Genomic DNA, 21400 nt, shown 5'->3' on the forward strand with positions numbered 1-21400 from the left:
GCAGGTGCCTGCCAGCCACTGCCAGCTTCTGACTCTTGTCTGCTCCTTCCTGCTTTCCCTTGTTTCCTTCCCCCATGAAAAAAAAAAAAAAAAAAAAAAAAAAAGGAAAATGTTCCCATGAGGAATCATTCTTTTGAAAGACTTCTCTGTTGGTTCTGTTAGCCAGCTACTTTATTAGCTTTTAAAGTGTAATTCACTCTACAAGCAGCCTCACACAAAAGACTACATATTGTATGATTCTGTTTATATGAAAGGTCCAGAAAAGGTAAATCTATAGACAAAGCATATCAGTAGTCGCCTACGGCCCAGGGATTGGCTGCAAATAGGCTCCAGAAAACTGGGAAAATGGTGATGATCTAGAACTGGACTGTGGTGAGGTTTGCACAACTTTGTAAACTTACTAAAAATTATTGACGAATATATAACACTCCCTAACACTTTGGGTGGCCGAGGCGGGCAGATCGCTTGAGCCCAGGAGTTTGTGACCAGGCTGGGCAACATGGCGAGACCCCATCTCTACAAAAAACACAAAAATTAGTTGGGCGTGGTGGCATATGCCTGTGGTCCCGGCTACTTGGGAGGCTGAGGTGGGAGGATTGCTTGAGCCTGGGAGTTTGAGACTGCAGTAAGCTATGATTGGGCCACTGCACCCTAGCCTGAGTGACAGAGCAGGACCCTATCTCTAACAACAAAAAAGCGGTGTTGGTGGAGGAGGGCCAGCATGGCCATCTGACCTGGCCCTCAAGTGCGAGGGGCTTCAGCGTTTAACTGCAGTTCAATGATGACACCATGCAGAGGAATAAGGGTGGCCTATCTCAGACACTGATCCCAGTCGAAGTCTGTCACCTTCTCTCTGGCTAAATCTGAGGTCAAGCAGAGGGATGGAAGCCCAGGGACCTCAGGGTCAGGAATGCTGGCTCTGTGACGCTCCCCAGGTCTGCATCTGAGGAGTGGCTGCGCTGGCCTCAGGGTCCAGGTTGTGAATTTTGTTTATGCACTCGCCTCTCCTCTTTGAGACCTCCCTGTTTGATGCTGTTTCTGCCTCTCTCCTTCTCACTCTGCTGCCGTGCCCTCCAGTGAGCAGGTACACCCAGCAGCTGCGACACCACCTGGGCCGTGACTCCAAGTTCATGCTGTGCTATGCCCAAAAGGAGGAGCTGCTGCTGGAGGAGATCTACATGGACACCATCATGGAGCTGGTCGGCTTCAGCAATGAGAGCCTGGGCAGCCTGGACAGCCTGGCCTGCCTCCTGGACCACACCACCGGCATCCTCAATGAGCAGGGCGAGACCATCTTCATCTTGGGCGATGCTGGGGTGGGCAAGTCCATGCTGCTGCAGCGGCTGCAGAGCCTCTGGGCCACGGGCCGGCTAGACGCAGGGGTCAAATTCTTCTTTCACTTTCGCTGCCGCATGTTCAGCTGCTTCAGGGAAAGTGACAGGCTGTGTCTGCAGGACTTGCTCTTCAAGCACTACTGCTACCCGGAGCAGGACCCTGAGGAGGTGTTCGCCTTTCTGCTGCGCTTCCCCCATGTGGCCCTCTTCACCTTTGACGGCCTGGACGAGCTGCACTCGGACTTGGACCTGAGCCGCGTGCCTGACAGCTCCTGCCCCTGGGAGCCTGCCCACCCCCTCGTCCTGCTGGCCAACCTGCTCAGCGGGAAGCTGCTCAAGGGGGCTAGCAAGCTGCTCACGGCCCGCACAGGCATCGAGGTCCCGCGCCAGTTCCTGCGGAAGAAGGTGCTTCTCCGGGGCTTCTCCCCCAGCCACCTGCGTGCCTATGCCAGGAAGATGTTCCCCGAGCGGGCTCTGCAGGACCACCTGCTGAGCCAGCTGGAGGCCAACCCCAACCTCTGCAGCCTGTGCTCTGTACCCCTCTTCTGCTGGATCATCTTCCGGTGCTTCCAGCACTTCCGTGCCGCCTTCGAAGGCTCACCACAGCTGCCCAACTGCATGATGACCCTGACGGACGTCTTCCTGCTGGTCACTGAGGTCCACCTGAACAGGATGCAGCCCAGCAGCCTGGTGCAGCGGAACACACGCAGCCCGGTGGAGACCCTCCGCGCCGGCCGGGACACTCTGTGCTCGCTGGGGCAGGTGGCCCACCGGGGCATGGAGAGGAGCCTCTTTGTCTTCACCCAGGAGGAGGTGCAGGCCTCCGGGCTGCAGGAGGGAGACATGCAGCTGGGCTTCCTGCGGGCTTTGCCGGAGCTGGGCCCCGGGGGCGACCAGCAGTCCTATGAGTTTTTCCATCTCACCCTCCAGGCCTTCTTTACAGCCTTTTTCCTTGTGCTGGACGACAAGGTGGGCACTCGGGAGCTGCTCAGGTTCTTCCAGGAGTGGATGCCCCCTGGGGGGGCAGCGGCCGCATCCTGCTATCCTCCCTTCCTCCCGTTCCAGTGCCTGCGGGGCATCGGTCCATCACGGGAAGACCTCTTCAAGAACAAGGATCACTTCCAGTTCACCAACCTCTTCCTGTGTGGGCTGTTGTCCAAAGCCAAACAGAAGCTCTTGCGGCACCTGGTGCCCGCGGCAGCCCTGAGGAGGAAGCGCAAAGCCCTGTGGGCACACCTGTTTTCCAGCCTGCGGGGCTATCTGAAGAGCCTGCCCCGAGTTCAGGTCGAAAGCTTCAACCAGGTGCAGGCCATGCCCACGTTCATCTGGATGCTGCGCTGCATCTATGAGACGCAGAGCCAGAAGGTGGGGCAGCTGGCGGCCAGGGGCATCTGCGCCAACTACCTCAAGCTGACCTACTGCAATGCTTGCTCGGCTGACTGCAGCGCCCTGTCCTTCGTCCTGCATCACTTCCCCAAGCGGCTGGCCCTAGACCTGGACAACAACAATCTCAACGACTACGGCGTGCGGGAGCTGCGGCCCTGCTTCAGCCGCCTCACCGTTATCAGGTGAGGCCGCCAGGCAAGGGGAGCAGCAGGTGGGCCTGGCGGGACAGGTTCAGGGGGCACCAGGATCCTGTAGGACTCACGACCAGGGGCCTTGGAATGTCCAGACCTTTTCTCTCTCAGCGGGGCGGAGGGCAAGGTGCAAAGCTTCGGGGCAGGTGGACCTGGATCAGCCACAGCTGGGTGCCCTTGAAGAAAGTGCTTAACTCTCAGAGCCTCCGTGCCCTCATCTGGAAAAAGAAAATGCTCACAATCCTGTCAATTATGGCCACAAGAACCAATGTTAATTGAGAATGGGTGAAGTGCATTACAAATATCACCAATGGAGTGCTCTTTACAACCCTATAACTTAGGTACTGTTACTGTCTCTATTTTGGCAGATGAGGAAGTGGAGGCACAGAGAAGTTAATAGCTTGCTTTAGGTCACACAGCTCAGACATGGTAGTGCCAGAATGCATAAAGAACCTTCCTTTTAAGATTAATGTAAGGCTCCGAGATAGCCCTCAAAACGTTTCTGGAATATGGGAGCTTTTATTATTGCAAAGAAAGCAGACCTTGTGCCAGTTGGCATTGGTGACTTTCTGTGATCAAAGTCAGCAGCCCTTCGCACTGCTAGAGATCTCAGCTAAAATGCTAACTCGTGGTTGTTTTCCTGTTCCATAGTTTAGGGGAAACAGAGGCCAGTCTGTTTTCTTCTATTAGCATTTCCTGTGTAAAATAAACCTTGTAAATTTCTACAGGGGGTTAAATTCGCCATTACTTGACTCATGCATTTCTGAAGAGCAGTAGGCATTTAGAACTGACTCCCAGTGCCTGTCACACCAGTGTCAGAGTGTAAATTGCATGGGGACATGGGGTGCAGGGGGCCGAAGGCTGCCCTAGCCTGGGAATTAGAAAACCTGCAGTCTGTTCTCTGTACTCTCAGCCAGTGACTCTCCCTCTGTAGCCCTAGGCAGTCTCACACTCAGTGCTACCCTCTGTCCATCTTGTTTTTTGCCCCCGCCCCAGATGGAGTCCTGCTCTGTTGCCCAGGCTGGAGTACGGTGGTGCAATCTCAGCTCACTGAAACCTTCACCTCCCGGGTTCAAGCGATTCTCTCGCCTCAGCCTCGCGAGTAGCTGGGATTACAGGCACACGCCACCATGTCCGGCTAAGGTTTTTGTATTTTTAGTAGGATGGGTTTCCCCTTGTTGGCCAGGCTGGTCTCGAAATCCTGACCTTGGGTGATCCGCCCGCCTCGGCCTCCCAAAGTGCTATGGTTACAGGCGTGAGCCGCCGCGCCCGGCCCCTCTGTCCATCTTTTAAATGGGAAACTCTACACTAGTGTGGTAGCCCTGCCCTTCCTACTGTCCCCAGGTGAAGCTTTCCTTCACACCAGTGAGAGAAAAAGCAGCTTGTAGGAAAGCAGAGGGTGTGAGTAACCACGGGAAGCACACTCAGCTCTCTGGCTGCGTCAGTTAGGATTAATTTTAGCTGAGAGAGAAAACCCCAAATCTTGGTGACTTACAAACTTATTTCTCTCATGTAAAAGTCTAGAGGTAGGTAGTTCAGGACTGCTATGGAATCTCCATGACCCTCCGGAGCCCAGGCTCTCTTCTGCCTTGCTGCTCTGCCATCCTCACTACCTGGCTTTCACATCTTGGTCCAAGAGGGCTGCTCAGACTCCAGCCATCTAGTCGACACTCTGGCTCTCAGTAAGAAGGAAGGGCAAAGATTGAGGGCATGCCTCAAAGTTTTAAGAACACCTCTTGGCTATTACTAATTATACTGCTGCTTCGATTTCAGAACTTAATAGTATGGGCAATAGTATTTCAGAACTTAATCAGATGGGCCCAGCTAAAAGATGGGGGAATCTATTCCTAAGAAAGTATAGATATTGGGAATGTCCAGTAGCCTGTGCCATCTTGGGCTGGCCATGCCGTGTACATGCACACTATTTCCCAGCCCAAGCTGGGGATTCTGAGGGGAAGGGTCCAGAGTGTCTGACTTGATCATTTTGATGTGGCCTAAAAATCAAGCTTTTAATTGTTCAGCATTTTACTTGTTATCAAGGTCAGCTTGTGGGTCTAACTGGGACCATGGCTTGTGTTTGTAAGTAAAGGTTTGTTGGAACACAGCCATACCCATTTATTTACTTACTGGCTGCTTCACACTACACAGTTGAGTAGTTGTGACAGAGACCACAGGGCCCACAGAGCCTAAAATATTTGCTGTCCGACACTTTACAGAATGACATGAACAGTCTCCTTAGACAAAAGGACCCATAGCCTTTTCCAGAGACAAGTCAGGGTTAGCCCATGTGTTTCTGGATGGGGGGAGGCTGTTGGCATTTTGGGTGCAACAGTTCTTGTGAGACCTGTCCAGCATTTTGCAGGACACCTCACATCACTGGCCCTGCCCACAAGATGACAGGGCACTCCCTCCTCCAGTCACAACCACTAAAAGCAGCCCCTGATGTTTCCAAACCCATGCCCTCCACCACATGAGAACCAGGTACAGGGTCTGGCTAACACATAGGCCACACGCAAAGGGTGGATGTCAGAGGTGGCTGGCCTCACGTGTCCTCCCTGTGTCCCTCATGGTCATGTGAGGAGCCAGGGGCTGTGCTGCAGCCTCACCTATGGGCTGGTGCAGGACGGGTCTGGTGGCCCCACATTGGCCAGGCTTTGTAAGGGGCTATTTGGCTGGTTACTGCAGTCATTCTCCAGGGCCGTCTATACTGGGGAAAACTCCAGGGCCTGAAGGTTTCTGGATCTTTGTAAGATTAATGATCCTTCATAATGAGTGCCTACCCTGACTTGTAATTTTTTTGCTGTTTGTTTCAGACTCAGTGTAAACCAGATCACTGACGGTGGGGTAAAGGTGCTAAGCGAAGAGCTGACCAAATACAAAATTGTGACATATTTGGGGTATGTCTTTCTCCAGAACACTGGGCTAACTACCTAGTAATAATACAGAGCTGCAGGGAATTCACATTCCTGTGGGTCTCTGGATGATCCGCATGGATGGCCCAGGGCTGGGGAGGGCGCTGGCCCAGGAGTTGAGAGTCCTGGGTTCTCTTTGTGGCTGGGCCAGTCATGAAGTCTTGCTGAGCCTCAGCCTCCTAACCTATAAAATTGGGATCCCAGTATAGGCAAGAAGGTTTACAACTTGTTATTGGGGGATGCAAAGAGAATATAAGGGGATATGTTGAATAAATGTTAGAATCCTGTTTACATATTAGTCTGGACTATTTTGGGTCCAGAATCCCTCATCCAGAGCCTTTGGGGCAAGACCCGAAAGGGATTCTGAGTGCATGCTGCGGCCTGATGTGGCCACATGGGTCTACGGCAGTGCCCCATTTTCAAACACTCATATTTCTCTCGCAGAATGGATGAAACAGTCAAACCAAGTGTGGTAAGAAAGACTATAAATAGCTCCACATCAGTTGCCAAAAGAATTGTGAGAAACTCTGGGCGTTCAGAGCCTTTGAGGTTTTGGAGCCTGAGACAAGGGATTGCGGGCCAGCCCCACACCACTGGTGGCTCTGCAAGCTGGAGCAGTTGTTCAGTTTCTTGGGGCCTCAGTGGCCTTCAATGTGAATGAGGACATGGATGCAAACGACCCCAGGCCACACTCGGCTCCAGGGCTCTGTGTGGCTGTGGAACCCTGGAAGCCTGAGCTTAGCTGCCTTTCAACTTCCATCTGCTGTATTATTGAATTGGCATTGAGTGGTGAGATGGCTGAAAGGTAGACATCAAGAAGTTTCAATATTCAGCATCTTTTCTTCTCAAGTTGCTGAATGTAATCTTAGTTGTAAATACCCACCACCTGCCAGTCACTGCACACTCATGCACCAGGGCTTTGCGTTATGTCCTAAGATCCTCAGAACCACCCTGCAAGGGGGCTATCATCATTACCCCTGTATTACAGATGGAGAAACTGGGGCACAGAGAGGTGAGGTGACTTGTCTCAGGCCATAAAGCTGGGGAAAGTAGTGGAGCTGGATTGAACCTGGGCTGTGAGACCTCAGAGCCCTGAACTCTGGTGCCTGTGTGTTCCCCTTTCAACCCAGACTTTGGAAATCAGTAGACAGCACGTGCTTCAAAAAATAGGGGCTATTAAAATGACATCAGGAGCCAGAAAGTCTCATGGCTGTGCTTTCTCTTGAAGTTTATACAACAACCAGATCACCGATGTCGGAGCCAGGTACGTCACCAAAATCCTGGATGAATGCAAAGGCCTCACACACCTTAAGTAAGTGGGGTAGACACCAGGTTCCTTAGTATCTTCTCTTGGTCACCCCCTTCTGTTGTTCAAAGATTACATGTCACGATAAAGAGCTTTCATCCTAAAGCCTTCCACTTGTCCCAGGGCCATGATGATCAAATAAGGATACCTCTGTGTGATCCGTGAGGCTTGGATTCTGGAAGGGCCACCTGTCGTTGGTAGGGGGAAAGGTTGGCATTTTGATTTCAGTAACTACTGGCCCAAAGAAAGGACTAACTCTCACCCTTTCTGGTGGTCTTTTTGCCCCAAGGGAGTTTCCTGTCTGGTTGCAAGAGCTTGGGCCCTTGCCCTGCTGTAGATGTGCCCTGCCCAGAGGGTGACAGTGTGCTAGGTTTGGAGCCTCTGGTCCTGCCCTGACAGTGGCCACATACCTTAACCCTTGGCAGTCAAAGTGGGACCTCTCAGGTCTCCCAAGGGAAGTCAGTGATGCTGCTGAGGTCACTTAAGAGGACCTTAGGGAGGGCTCGGGTCCCTGAGCTTTTGCACAGACTGTGGGCCATCTCCTGGAGAGGAACCCTAACTGACTGTCCTCAGGGCTTCAGGTCCCTCCCTGACAGGAGGCCCAGGACATGGCTCCTGTGGATCCCAGAAGAAAGTGCACAGTTCCCAAGATGGGGCTGAAAGGGGCTCTGTGCTGGGGAGGAGGGTGGCCCACGTTGGAACCCCTGCATAGCTGGAGGCTGACTGTGTGTGACTCTCTCTGCAGACTGGGAAAAAACAAAATAACGAGTGAAGGAGGGAAGTGTCTCGCCCTGGCTGTGAAGAACAGCAAATCAATCTCTGACGTTGGGTGAGTAGAAGGGGGCGGAAGTATGTGGTACAACCTGCTGTGTGTGTATATGGGCCCCTGCTGTTCTTTTCACACATCAGTCTACCAGAAGGACCGTTGGGGCTCGCTATCGGGGAGAGACAGTGGAGAGCTTTCACCATGCTGCAAAACTGAAACCATGCCCATTAAGCAATAACTCCCTGCTCCCCTCTCCCCTGCCCCTTGCAGCCACCCTTCTACTTACTCTCTCTATGGTTTTGACTACTTTTCCTCATGTAAGTGGAATCATACAGTATTTGCCTTTTGGGGATGGCTGATTTCACTAGCATCATGTCCTCAAGGTTCATCCATGTTGAAGCATGGGACAGGGTTTCCTTTTTTTTTTTTTTTTTTTTTTTTTTTTTGGCAGAGTCTCACTCTGTTGCCCGGGCTGGAGTGCAGTGGCATGATCTCGGCTCACTGCAACCTCTACCTTCTGGGTTCAAGCAGTTCTCCCACCTCAGCCACACAAGTAGCTGGGATTACATGCACCCGCCACCGATCCCAGCTAATTTTTGTATTTTTAGTAGAGGCAGGGTTTCACCACATTGGCCAGGCTGGTCTCAAACTCCTGACCTCAAACGATCCACCCACCTTGGTCTCCTGATATGTTGGGCTTATAGGCGTGAGCCACCATGCCCGGCCAGGATTTCCTTCTTTTTTAAGGCTGAGTAATATTCCATTGTGTGGCTTTGCCACGTTTTGTTTACTCATTCTCCAAGAACAGACACTGGCTTGCTTCTATGCTTTGGCTATTGTGAATAATGCTGCTGTGCACATGGGCATACAAATATCTCTTCAAGGGACTGCCTTCAATTCTTTTGGGCATATATCCAGCAGTGGGATTGCTGGATCCCGTGGTAATTTTTAATTTTTTGAAGAATCATCATAGTGTTTTCCACAGCAGCAGCACCAGTTTACGTTCCCACCAACAGTGCATTCCAGTTTCTCCACATCCTTGCCAACACTTGCTATTTTCTCTTTTTGACAGTACCCATCCTAATGAGTGTGAGGTAGTGTCTTATTGTGGTTTTGATTCTTGAGGCTTTTTAAAGCTTTTTGTATCATTTTAATTTTTATTGGATTATAAAAGGAACACAGGTAATTTTATTTGGAAACTATGAAAAATAATACAAATGATCTTCTCAGAAAATAATTCTTGTTAACATTTAAGCTCAGTTAAGCTCTCTCACTTTCTCTTTCTTCCTCTCTCTCTTTGTACTACTTTAAAAATATATAGTAGGGGTCAGACTGTATGTACAGAGTTTTATCCTTGCTTTTTCACTTCATCTCATGCCTTGAGTAGCTTTCCACTTTATTAAAAATGTGATGCCATTCAATTGTATAGTAAATACATATATTTAAGCAAAACACTGAAAACGCTTATTCTGGGTTCCAACAAGCCATTCCTGGAATGGTGTAAGCAGGTAGTTTGCTTGGTGCGAACGTGTTGTTGAGGCAGCTGCCATTGTGTTGTGAGTGGGCCACACGAACTTGCTTTGTTGTGTGTCAACAGTGCATGCTGATCCTATTGGGAACAACCAACACTTTGTGCGAACCACACACTGTTTTAAGTGCTTTGCATCTGTTCACTCAATGAATCCTCACAACAACTCCACGAGGGAATGCTCTAATTATCCCCATTTTATAGACGAGAGACTGAGATCCAAGAGACTACGTAATTTCCCGAAGTCCGCACAGGTAGCAGATGGCAGAGCCAGGTCAGGAGACCACCATCTTACCATGCAGACTGTTTTAGCCAGAGCCTCTCTGGATTTGCTGTAGGGGAGAGAATACAGCTTTATTGCTGCAGCTCTCCACCAAGATGGCCACAGCCGCAGAGCTTAGTTGGGTAACGTCCTCTTTATGTGACAGGAACATTGCTGATAGGGTTTCTGAAGGTATTTCATGCTCTTTGTCTCCTGGAAGACCATGTCTTCGGGAATGTCTCTGACCCTGCCCAGAGTTGAGCAGTTGCTGGGAACCCAGCACCTGCACATGGCCTTCCCTCCAGGCCTCTGCGAACCTCTGTTCTCCACAGGAGACATCCAAGTGCTTCGTCTCATGAGTTCAGGCTCCCAGGCTGACAGCTCTCTGAAGCTCACGGTGAGGCTCGGTCTCTAACTGTGCTACTTGCCGATGGCCTCTGTTCACAAGGCTTCACCTGCTCTTCGGTCTTGCATCACTCCTTGAATTTGAAATCCAGAACAGCCCACTCAGAGGCCAGCGTGAGGAATTAAGTGTCCAGGCCACAGATCCAGGGACTGGGCACAAACATCTGTCTGTTGAGTAGGAACTGAGCTGTGGCCATTGGCAAAAAAGGAGGGGTGAGCGTGGCTGTTTTTGGGGGAGCTAACATTCACTATCTTGTCTCCTCCCTCAGGATGTGGGGCAATCAAGTTGGGGATGAAGGAGCAAAAGCCTTCGCAGAGGCTCTGCGGAACCACCCCAGCTTGACCACCCTGAGGTAACTGCGGCCCTGCTGTCTCCAGGGGCCAACCTGGTCCCTCCTAGCTGCTCTAGGTTTGCTGGGGAAGAGTGATTGGCACTCCTAATAGAAGAGGGATTTGCATGTGTGATTTTCCTTACTCTTGTCAAACCTTTTTTGATGCATAAGAGGCCATCTAGTACGGCACATTCTTCTCTTTCTTTAACTTTAAGTTCTGGGATACATGTAGAGGATGTGCAGGTTTGTTACATAGGCAAACGTGTGCCATGGTGGTTTGCTGCACCTGTCAACCTGTCATCTAGGTTTTAAGCTCTGTGTGCATTAGGTATTTGTCCTAATGCTCCCCCTCCCCTTACCCCACCCGCTGACCGGCCGGGGTGTGTGATGTTCCCCTCCCTGTGTCCTTGTGTTCTCATTGTTCAACTCCCACTTATGAGTGAGAACATGTAGTGTTTGGTTTTCTGTTCCTGTGTTAGTTTGCTGAGGATGATGGCTTCCAGCTTCATCCATGTCCCAGCAAGGGACATGATCTCATTCTTTTTTTTTTAATATGACTGCAATGGAATACTTCCATGATGTATATGTGCCACATTTTCTTTATCCAGTCTGTGATTGAAGGGCATTTGGGTTGGTTCCAAGTCTTTCCTATGTAAATAGTGCTGCAATAAACATACGTGTGCATGTGTCTTTAGAGAAGAATGAAGTATAATCCTTTGGGTATATACCCAGTAATGGGATTGCTGGGTCAAATGGTATTTCTGGTTCTAGATCCTTGAGGAATCACCTTAAGTATTTATTCAGCTCAGTGAATTCTGCATGTGTCCCACAGCAGCCAACCACCCCCACCATCAAGACAGAGGACATTTCCAGCCCCTCAGCCATCCCTGCATGCCCCTTGCTGGTAGAGGGAGGGTTTCCTAAGTGCAGATAAAACTTAATAAGATGCTGGCCAGCAGGTTCCTGCCCCTTCCTTGTCCTCAGGATGATGCTAGAAAAGAGGGACTCTTCCTCTCTATAAACAGGGATGCTTCCACCCAGCCCCCGCTTAGGCTGCTGGCCAAATCTTGAGGCCTTGGTATGTCCAAGGCTCTGCTGCTGTCCTTTCTACCACTGAAAAAGAGTCCAAGAAGGTGGGGGCAGTAGCAGAAGAGACTTCACCAGGTCTCGCAGATGGGGTCCCTTGATGGGGCCAGCCTTTAGAAGCACAGCTTACCAGGCCTCTCCAGCCTCCTGCCCATGTGCGGAAACCTGAGGCACCGGCCCCAGCCCACCGTTGTGTGAGCAGGCTGTGCTGATGGCCCGTTTTTCGTCCGGCCTCCCCTTGTGCTCTCTGTGTGGGCTCTGGGGCAGCAACGCCTGGGCACTGCTGCTGCAGCTGAGCACTTCTGCGTCCTGCCCCGAGTGAGTCTGGGCTGGGGCCATGACCAGGCAGAGGCTTCCCAGCTGTTCTGATGTTGAAGCTAAGATTGAATGTAGATATGTCTCTAATAATTCACCCCAAGCATGTTCCTTCCTAGTCTTGCGTCCAACGGCGTCTCCACAGAAGGAGGAAAGAGTCTCGCGAGGGCCCTGCAGCAGAACACGTCTCTAGAAATACTGTGGTAATAGCTCAAGTCATTTCATTTGTTTGTTTGTTTTTCTGAGATAGGGTCTCGCTTTGTCGTCCAGGCTTGAGTGCCTTGGCGCAATCTCGGCTCACTGCAGCCTCGACCTCCCAGGCTCATTCGAACCTCCCGCCTTGGCCTCCCGAGTAGCTGAGACTATAGGCATGCACCACCACGGCCTGTTAATTTTAAAATTTTTTGTAGAGATGGGATTTTCCTGTAACCCAGACTGGTCTTGAACTCCTGGGCTCAAGCAGTTCTCCCGCCCTGGCCTCTCAAAGCCCTGGAATTGCAGGTGTGAGCCACTGCACCTGGCACAGAGTCATTTTGGAGTGTTCGGGTCTCAGGAATTATCCCAGGGGCTGCAGATGGCCTGGAATCTTAACGGAAAAGATGTCCCCCTATTGGAAAGGCTCTAGGCCTTTCAGTTAAGTTGATAACTTAATTTCCTCCTAGAGAAGAAAATAGCCACTTCCACAAGCATAAACAGGTACAGGAGGGGAAAGTGGGCTCCAGGAGCCTGGGTCTGAGGCCTTGGCCTTCTAGGCCCCAGGAGAACCAGAAGGCTGGCCACGCAAGCTATCCAGGTATCCTCAGATACCTTCAGATGTGCTTGGCAGAGGCCAACTTCCATGCACTTGGCTCAAAATTTTCTCCCTTCTTCCTCTTCACCTGCCTCCCCCAGGCAGCCTCCTCCTTCCCCAGGTCTTCACATCGAGGTTTGGCCTTTGTGCTCCATCCAGCTCACCTGAAGCCCACAGTCCTCTGAAGGCTTTCACCTGTCACCTGAAGCCCACAGTCCTCGCTCCCTCTCTGCACTCCAGGGCACTTACTAAATGGATGTGGCCTCCTAAGGGTGTTTTTTGTTGGTGTTCCCTTTTTTATGGTCACTTAATGTTTTATTTTGCTTTATTTGAATTTTATTTACATCCCTGTATCATAAATTCCATGCAGGTGGCTGGGTGCAGTGACTTACGCCTGTAATCCCAGCACTTTGGGAGGCTGAGGTGGGAGGATTGCTTGAGGCCAAGAGTTCGAGACCAGCCTGAACAATATAGCAAGACCCTCTATCTACCAAAAAGAAAAAAAAAAAGGAAAGAAAAAAATTCCTTACAGGTTAGGTGAGGGAGCTGTATTACACCCCTCCCTATCATCTACTCAGGGCCCAGTGCTCATCTGATCTTGCTAAATTACTGAGAATAATGACAATGTCATCTTTAGGAGAGAGTTTTGACACTAGGCCTGCTGGCCAGTAAGTGCATTTTAAATTCTTTCCCCTCAAAAAATCATTTAACATTTTGAAAAGTAATATATGGTTTTTGGAAAAAATGTAGGACATTAAAGGAGGACGTGAAAGTACCTCCTAAAGTTCCTGCTAAAAGGAGGAAGTGAAAGTACCTCCCTTCGTGTTTTCCAAAATAACCTTTCCTTTCTAGCCTTTTGTTCTATATATGTTCAAAGATATGCAAAATAGAATAGCATTCAACCAGTGGCTCTAAAAATATCATAATCACAGATTACACATATTTTACATGTGTCCTTTAGGGTTTCTCAATCTTGATGCTGTTGACATTTTGGCCCAAGTGATTCTTTGTTACAGTAGGGCTGTCCTGTGTAGGAGGTTTAGCAGCATCTCTGCCCTGTACCTCCCAGTGGTGAGGATCAAAATGCCTCCAGACATGGCCAGGTGCCCCATGGAGAGCGAAATCACACGGATAGCAGTAATGTCAACACCTAGAAGCCCTCAAGTGCTGACTGCATGCCATGTGTTATTGTACACCTTTTCCCTGTGTTAACTCACTCAGCCTCACAGTCACTCTATACGATCTATACTATTAACATTCACCAGGGAGAAAACTCAGACCCAAAGAACTTAAGCCCCTTGCCCAAGGTCACCCTGCTCGTGGGTGATACAAACCTGCCCAGGCTGAGTCCGGAGCAGGTTTCAATGCTGTGTTCTTCTCCCTCCTCATTCTACCTCATTCTCCCTACTAGCTGCACATCATCCATTGAATAGATGTCACAATGTATTTCATCAGTTGTTTCTGATTTAAATTTGTTCAGATTTTACATTAGGGTAATACCACAATGCATGCTGCAATGTGTAATGCTTTGTGTATATATCCTTGCATACTGTAGGGTAAATTTCTGGAAGTCTAATTGTCTTAAAATGAAACACATTTAAAATTTGGACAGGCACATCCAAACTGCCCTTCAAGGAATGATTTTTTTTAAATGTTCTTTCTGTTCTATTCTTCTTCCTAATGATTCTTTCATCCACTGGCACAAGTGGGTCCTACCCTATTTACACTGAGGAGCTTTGGTGCTTTATCCAGACCACTTCTGGTTCTAAGGGTCATTGAGAGGCTTCCTGAACTGTTAAGTCACTTAACTTGGGTCCCTCACAAGTTAACTAAGAGCAAAGCACTGAACACATTTTAATGTGCAGTCAGTGGCTGTTTCAGGTCTTCAAACTGACTTGGAATAACACACTGTCAGTGGTGTTCAAGGGACCTTGGGACTAGAGGAGACCTGAGAAGCAGGCAGTGGGCCCCCATCTTTGTTTTCTGTGGGCCCCCATCTTCCATGAAATCTGAGGGCTCAGCAAAAGTGGGGAGGGAAGGTGGGCTCCTCTACAGGTAGCCGGGCTGAGAAACAGGAGCCTGGGTACAGGATTTGCATTAGAAATGAGTCCCATTGGCCGGGGGCGGTGGCTCACGCCTGTAATCCCAGCACTTTGGGAGGCCAAGGCGGGCGGATCACAAGGTCAGGAGATCGAGACCATGGCGAAACCCCGTCTCTACTAAAAAATAGAAAAAAATTAGCCGGGCGCAGTGGCGGGCGCCTGTAGTCCCAGCTACTCGGGAGGCTGAGGTAGGAGAATGGCGTGAACCCGGGAGGCGGAGCTTGCAGTGAGCCGAGATTGCGCCACTGCACTCCAGCCTGGGCGACAGAGCGATACTCCGTCTCAAAAAAAAAAAAAAAAAAAAAAAAAAAGAAATGAGTCCCATTGACCTTCCGTGCGGCTGACAGGCTGGGCTTGGAGCCTGGCTGTTTTCTGGGTTCTCAGAGTGATCATCTGCGTAGCTGGAGAGCCTTGGGCTGGGTTCCTGCTCCTGTGAACTCTAGAGCAATGTCTGCCAAGTAGGCTCTCTTGAGTAAATACTTCCTTTTTTTTTCCCCTAGGTTGACCCAAAATGAACTCGACGATGAAGTGGCAGAGAGTTTGGCAGAAATGTTGAAAGTCAACCAGACGTTAAAGCATTTATGGTAACTCAGAGAGCCTTAGAATTTCAGACTGTGTTGCTTTTCAAAAGTATTTTTTGAGATAAAATTTACATACTGTAAAATTCACTCTCTTAAAGTATACAATTCAGAGGCTTTTAGTGCAACCATCACCACCTAATTCTAGAACATTTTTACTTCCCCTCCCCACTCCAAAAAGCCCCTGTATCCATTAAGCAGTCACTCCCTATCTTTCTCCTTCCAGACCCTGGCAACCACTAATCCGCTTTCTGTCTCTATGGATTTGCCTACTCTGGGCATTTCATATAAATGGAATCAAGCAATATGTGACCTTTTGTCTCTGTGTTCTAGCATGTTTCATTCCTTTTTATGGCTAAATGATAATTCACTCTAAGGAAATTTTACAGTTTATTAATCAGTTGATGGGACATTTGGGTTGTTACTACTTTTTGACTATTATGCATAATGCTACTGTGAACACTCCTGTTCATGCTTTTGGGTGAACATATGTTTTTATCTCTTTTGGGAATATATCTGGGAACAGAATTTCTGGGTCATAGGCAATCCTGTAACTTTTTGAGGAACCACCAAACTGTTTTCTAAAGTGGATATACTATTTTACATTCTCACCAGCAATGTATGTGGGTTCCAATTTCTCCACATCCTCACCAACACTTGTTATTGTCCATCTTTTAAAATCTAGTTATACTAGTAGGTGTGACGTAATATTGTGGTTTTGATTTGCATTTCCCTGATGACAACAATGTTGAATGTCTTTTTATGTGCCTACTGGGCATCTGTATTGCTTCTTTGGAGAAATGTCTGCATATCCTTTGCCTATTTTAAAATTGGGTTTGTCTTTTTATTGCTGAGTTATAGGGTTTCTCTATATATTCTGGGTGCTAGACCTTTACTAGATACAGGTTTTGCAAGTATTTTCTTTCTTTCTGTGGAGTTTTTCCTCTTTCTTGATAGTGACCTTTGAAGGACAAAAGTTTTTCACTTTTTTTTTTTTTTTTTTTTTTTTTTTTTTGAGATGGAGTCTTGCTCTTGTCACCCAAGCTGGAATGCAGTGGCACAATCTCAGCTCTCTGCAACCTCCACCTCCTGGGTTCAAGCGATTCTTCTGCCTCAGCCTCCTGAGTAGTTGGGATTAGAGGCATGAGCCACCACGCCTGTCTCGTTTTGTATTTTTAGTAGAGATGGGGTTTCACCATTTAAGCCCAGGCTGGTCTCGAACTCCTGACCTCAGGTGATCCGCCTGCCTCAGCCTCCCAAAGTGCTGGGATTATAGGCAAGAAGCCACTGCACCCTGCCAATAGTTTTTAATTTTGATGAAGTCCAATTTATCTATTTTTTTTCTTTGGTTGCTTGTGCTTTCAGTGTCTTATCTAAGAAATGATCGCCTAATCCAAGATCACAAAGATCTCCACACAAGTTTTCTGTTCAGTGTTATAATTGTTTCCCCTCACATATAGGTCTGCAATCCATTTTGAGTCGATTTTTTGTCTATAGTGTAAAGTGAGGGTTAGCCTCATTCTCTTGCACGTGGATATCCAGCTGTCCCGGCAGCACCACGTGTTGAACAGATTATCTTTTCCTATTGAATGGCCCTGACACCCTTGTCAAAAATCAATTGACCATAGATGTATGAGTTTATTTCTGAATTCTCTGTTCTGGTCCATTGATTTATATGTCTCTCCTATGCCAGAACCATTGCTGTAGCTTTGTAGTACATTTTGAAATCAGGAGATGTGAGTTCTACTTTGTTCTTCTTTCTCAAGATTGTTTAGACCATTCCAGGTTCTTTGCATTTCTTATGAATTCAGACTTGCCTTGTCAATTTCTGCAAAAAGACTAGACTCTGCTACATATTGGTTTTTCTTTGCTTTTTAGCTTGCAAAATTATTTGATCCCATTCCCTAAGTGCAGGCCAGCCTCTCTAGGGAGAGCAGAGCTAGGACAGGGCCAGAAAGATGGTCTTGGCTGCTTTGTGCATTCCTAACCTGCACTGGCCCTAGTGAAGGCAGCCCGAGTGGGTGGATGTGCCTGGACACTGCAGGCTTTTTAGGGGCATTAGGTGCTCTCCTTCCTGGCCTCCTGCCAAGTCTTGGTTGGAGGCTGCTTTTCCTGCCTTCAACAAAGCCTAAGTGGTGACTGGAAAACAGCAGAGTGTTACTGAATACAGAACTCGGGGCCCACTTCCTGGTTCTATTTTTGTCCCTTTTGAAAGGGAAGATCATCACCTCTGCCACTGAACGCAGGGGCCCTAGCCCTTGTGGGGTGTGGCTGGGAGCACCAGGTCCTGGCTACAGCCCAGCCACCAGTGGTCCTGTGTGCTTGGGCATAAAATTTAATAAATGGTGCTGGGAAAATTGGCTAGCCATAAGTAGAAAGCTGAAACTGGATCCTTTCCTTACTCCTTATACGAAAATTAATTCAAGATGGATTAGAGACTTAAATGTTAGACCTAATACCATAAAAATCCTAGAGGAAAACCTAGGTAGTACCATTCAGGACATAGGCATGGGCAAAGACTTCATGTCTAAAACACCAAAAGCAACGGCAGCAAAAGCCAAAATTGACAAATGGGATCTCATTAAACTAAAGAGCTTCTGCACAGCAAAAGAAACTACCATCAGAGTGAACAGGCAACCTACAGAATGGGAGAAAATTTTTGCAATCTACTCATCTGACAAAGGGCTAATATCCAGAACCTACAAAGAACTCAAACAAATTTACAAGAAAAAAACAAACAACCCCATCCAAAAGTGGGCAAAGGATATGAACAGACATTTCTCAAAAGAAGACATTCATACAGCCAACAGACACATGAAAAAATGCTCATCATCACTGGCCATCAGAGAAATGCAAATCAAAACCACAATGAGATACCATCTCACACCAGTTAGAATGGCGATCATTCAAAAGTCAGGAAACAACAGGTGCTGGAGAGGATGTGGAGAAATAGGAACACTTTTACACTGTTGGTGGGAGTGTAAACTAGTTCAACCATTATGGAAAACAGTATGGCGATTCCTCAAGGATCTAGAACTAGATGTACCATATGACCCAGCCATCCCATTACTGGGTATATACCCAAAGGATTATAAATTATGCTGCTATAAAGACACATGCACACGTATGTTTATTGCAGCACTATTCACAATAGCAAAGACTTGGAATCAACCCAAATGTCCATCAGTGACAGATTGGATTAAGAAAATGTGGCACATATACACCATGGAATACTATGCAGCCATAAAAAAGGATGAGTTTGTGTCCTTTGGAGGGACATGGATGCAGCTGGAAACCATCATTCTCAGCAAACTATCACAAGAACAGAAAACCAAACACCGCATGTTCTCACTCATAGGTGGGAACTGAACAATGAGATCACTTGGACTCGGGAAGGGGAACATCACACACCGGGGCCTATCATGGGGAGGGGGGAGGGGGGAGGGATTGCATTGGGAGTTATACCTGATGTAAATGACGAGTTGATGGGTGCAGCACACCAACATGGCACAAGTATACATATGTAGCAAACCTGCACGTTGTGCACATGTACCCTACAACTCGAAGTCTAATAATAATAAATTAATTAAAAAAAAAAAAAAAAGACCTTTAAATAAAAAAAAAAAAAAAAAAAAGAGTGACAAGAGCTCCCTTCCCCTGGACACTGTGCCTAATACACACCCTCCTCTTGAAATCTCACACATCCAGTAGATGGGGGGCACTCTGATAGTTATTCTCATTTTACAGATGACACAACTGAGGCACAGACAGATACGTTTATTTCTTCAAGGTTCTGTAGCTGAAAGGTGAGGAGGGAGAGTTTAAGAGTAGCTGCAACTGCTCTGCAATACTGCCTCTCTCGAGGGAGTCCTCTTCACTCACGACAGCATAGGGCCCTCGTCTTCCTGGTAAGGGCTTCCTTCTTGGGTTAGTGCCAGGATTTCTAGGGGTCAGGTTTAGCAGGAGCCTATTCTACAAACAGCCAGGAGCGGGGAATGACTCTGTGATGAAGTGGAGACACCACAGCCTCTTGATGCATTTATTTCCTGGTTGAGTTGGAAGCATAGCCGCCCAGGGGAGCATTTCAGGAGAGGCCCGGCTTCCTAGAGATTGCTGAAACCTTTGTTTCATTTGAATCACTGCTACCCAGAACAATGGGGTGCATTCTCAGAGGCCCCATTATTAAAGCTTTTCCATTGAGCCCCATGAGAACTGTTCATGAGAACTATTTCATGGCAGCATAACTGTTTCTCCCCGCTCCCTCTTGCATGTTGGTAACCTGTTAACTTTAAAACCTGCCTTGCCTTTCCCTTGCTACCTGGAAGGAGACGTCAGACTTCCTGTTCCCATGATGTGTTTCTTAGAATTTGTCGTTCAGATTGGTGGTCTCCAAAATATATCTACATATTGAAACGGAGTCTCACTCTGTCACCTGGAGTGCATTGGCGCGATCTTGGCTCACTGCAACCTCCACCTCCTGGTTCAAGCAATTCTCCTGCCTCAGCCTCCCGAGTAGCTGGGACTACAGGCATGTGCCACCATGCCCAGCTAATTTTTTTGTATTTTTAATAGAGACAGGTTGGCCAGGATGGTATCGATCTCCTGACCTCGTCATCCACCCACGTTGGCCACCCAAAGTGCTGGGATTACAGGCGTGAGCCACCACACCCGGCCCCGTATATTTTGATTACGCACCTCTGCAATGAAAAATGCAAACACACGCATCTGTTCATGTATTACATTATGTTCACTATAAAAACAAACAGAAAATTTAAAAAATGTCAAGCTATCCTTTACTCTAGTGGATCTGATCTAGACACTTTTAGCCAGTACAAAGTCACATAGACTCGGTTCTTCCCCTGACCAACTTGTCTCTTATCCCAACACACCCTTACAACTCTCTCACGAAGGGGTCAAATTTGATCCAGTATTATGGATTTTATACAAGGTATGTTCTTCTTTCAGGCTTATCCAGAATCAGATCACAGCTAAGGGGACTGCCCAGCTGGCAGATGCGTTACAGAGCAACACTGGCATAACAGAGATTTGGTAAGATCCCAGCGTTTGTCACCGTAATAACACCAGTGACTGTTTACTCACCACCACTGACTGTGTGCAAGGCACGATGCGGGGTGGTTTCTGTTTATTCCTCCAGCAACCCTGCGTAGTAGTGGTATTACCTCTGTTTTACAGATGTAGACAGAGGCCCAGGGCAGTGAAATAAAGTTGCCCAAGGTCACCACAAGAGCTGGAATTCAGCCCAGAATGCCTGATTCCATAGTCTGTGCTCTCCTGCCCTGGGCCCCTGCCCCCATCTACCTTCATTGGGTGGGAGCGGGGAAGTGGCCAATGAAATGATTTCCTAGTGGAAGTAAATCACCCTGGGACTCAGTGATTGAGAGATGGATGTGTTGGCCAGGAGTTTGGAGCTCGTTCTTCCCCTTTTCTGGGCTCCGTGAGACATTTCCAGGCTGACTTGAACCGACTTATGCTCTTTATCTACTTCTTTTTTCTGCTTTGAGAACTTCCTTATGCGAAAAGAAGAAAAAAAGTTTGCTTTACTGTGACATTGAGTGCCATGCCACTTCTTTCTTGCCTTCCATAAGGCACAGACACTTCCCACTCAGCAGCTCCCTTAGCAACTTAATTGCCTGGGTGAGGTGGGACTGGGTGGATGCTGGGAGAGGGGCCTTGTATTAGTCTGTTCTCATGCTGCTAATAAAGACATACCCGAGACTGGGTCATTTATAAAAGTGAGAGGATTAATTGACTCACAGTTCTACATAGCTGGAGAGGCCTTACCATCCCATGGCAAAAAGCGAATGAAGAGCAAAGTCACATCTTACATGGCAGTGGGCAAAAGAGCTTGTGCAGGGGAACTCTACATTATAAAACCATCAGATCTCATGAAACTTCACTACCATGAGAACAGTATGTGGGAAACTGCCCCCATGATTCAATTATCTCCACCTGGCCTGTCCTTGACACGTGGGGATTATTATAATTCAAGGTGAGATTTGACTGGGGACACAGCCAAACCAAGTCAATCCTGTAGCACATGCATGGTGTCCAATAGAAACAACGGTCTCCATGCTTGTGCACCTGCT

General features: G+C 48.2%; 1 protein-coding gene across 11 annotated transcripts in view; it reads left to right on the forward strand.

Moving 5' to 3' along the window:
- The window catches only part of NOD1 (nucleotide binding oligomerization domain containing 1), a 51199-nt gene that overhangs the window by 25297 nt on the left and 4502 nt on the right, over window positions 1–21400 (forward strand). For 5 of the 11 annotated variants that reach the window (XM_073008999.1, XM_073008998.1, XM_073009000.1 and 2 more), the window contains 8 exons: window positions 1078–2902; window positions 5725–5808; window positions 7052–7135; window positions 7875–7958; window positions 10360–10443; window positions 11943–12026; window positions 15216–15299; window positions 20259–20342. In XM_073008999.1, the coding sequence (XP_072865100.1) occupies window positions 1078–2902; window positions 5725–5808; window positions 7052–7135; window positions 7875–7958; window positions 10360–10443; window positions 11943–12026; window positions 15216–15299; window positions 20259–20342 (2413 nt within the window). Of the gene's footprint in view, window positions 1–1077; window positions 2903–5724; window positions 5809–6953; window positions 7136–7874; window positions 7959–10359; window positions 10444–11942; window positions 12027–15215; window positions 15300–20258; window positions 20343–21400 lie in introns of those variants that run through there. The other 6 variants (XM_073009005.1, XM_073009006.1, XM_073009003.1 and 3 more) reach the window with 5 other exon arrangements.

Source organism: Chlorocebus sabaeus, chromosome 21 (assembly GCF_047675955.1).
Source record: "Chlorocebus sabaeus isolate Y175 chromosome 21, mChlSab1.0.hap1, whole genome shotgun sequence".
Lineage (NCBI taxonomy): Eukaryota > Metazoa > Chordata > Mammalia > Primates > Cercopithecidae > Chlorocebus > Chlorocebus sabaeus.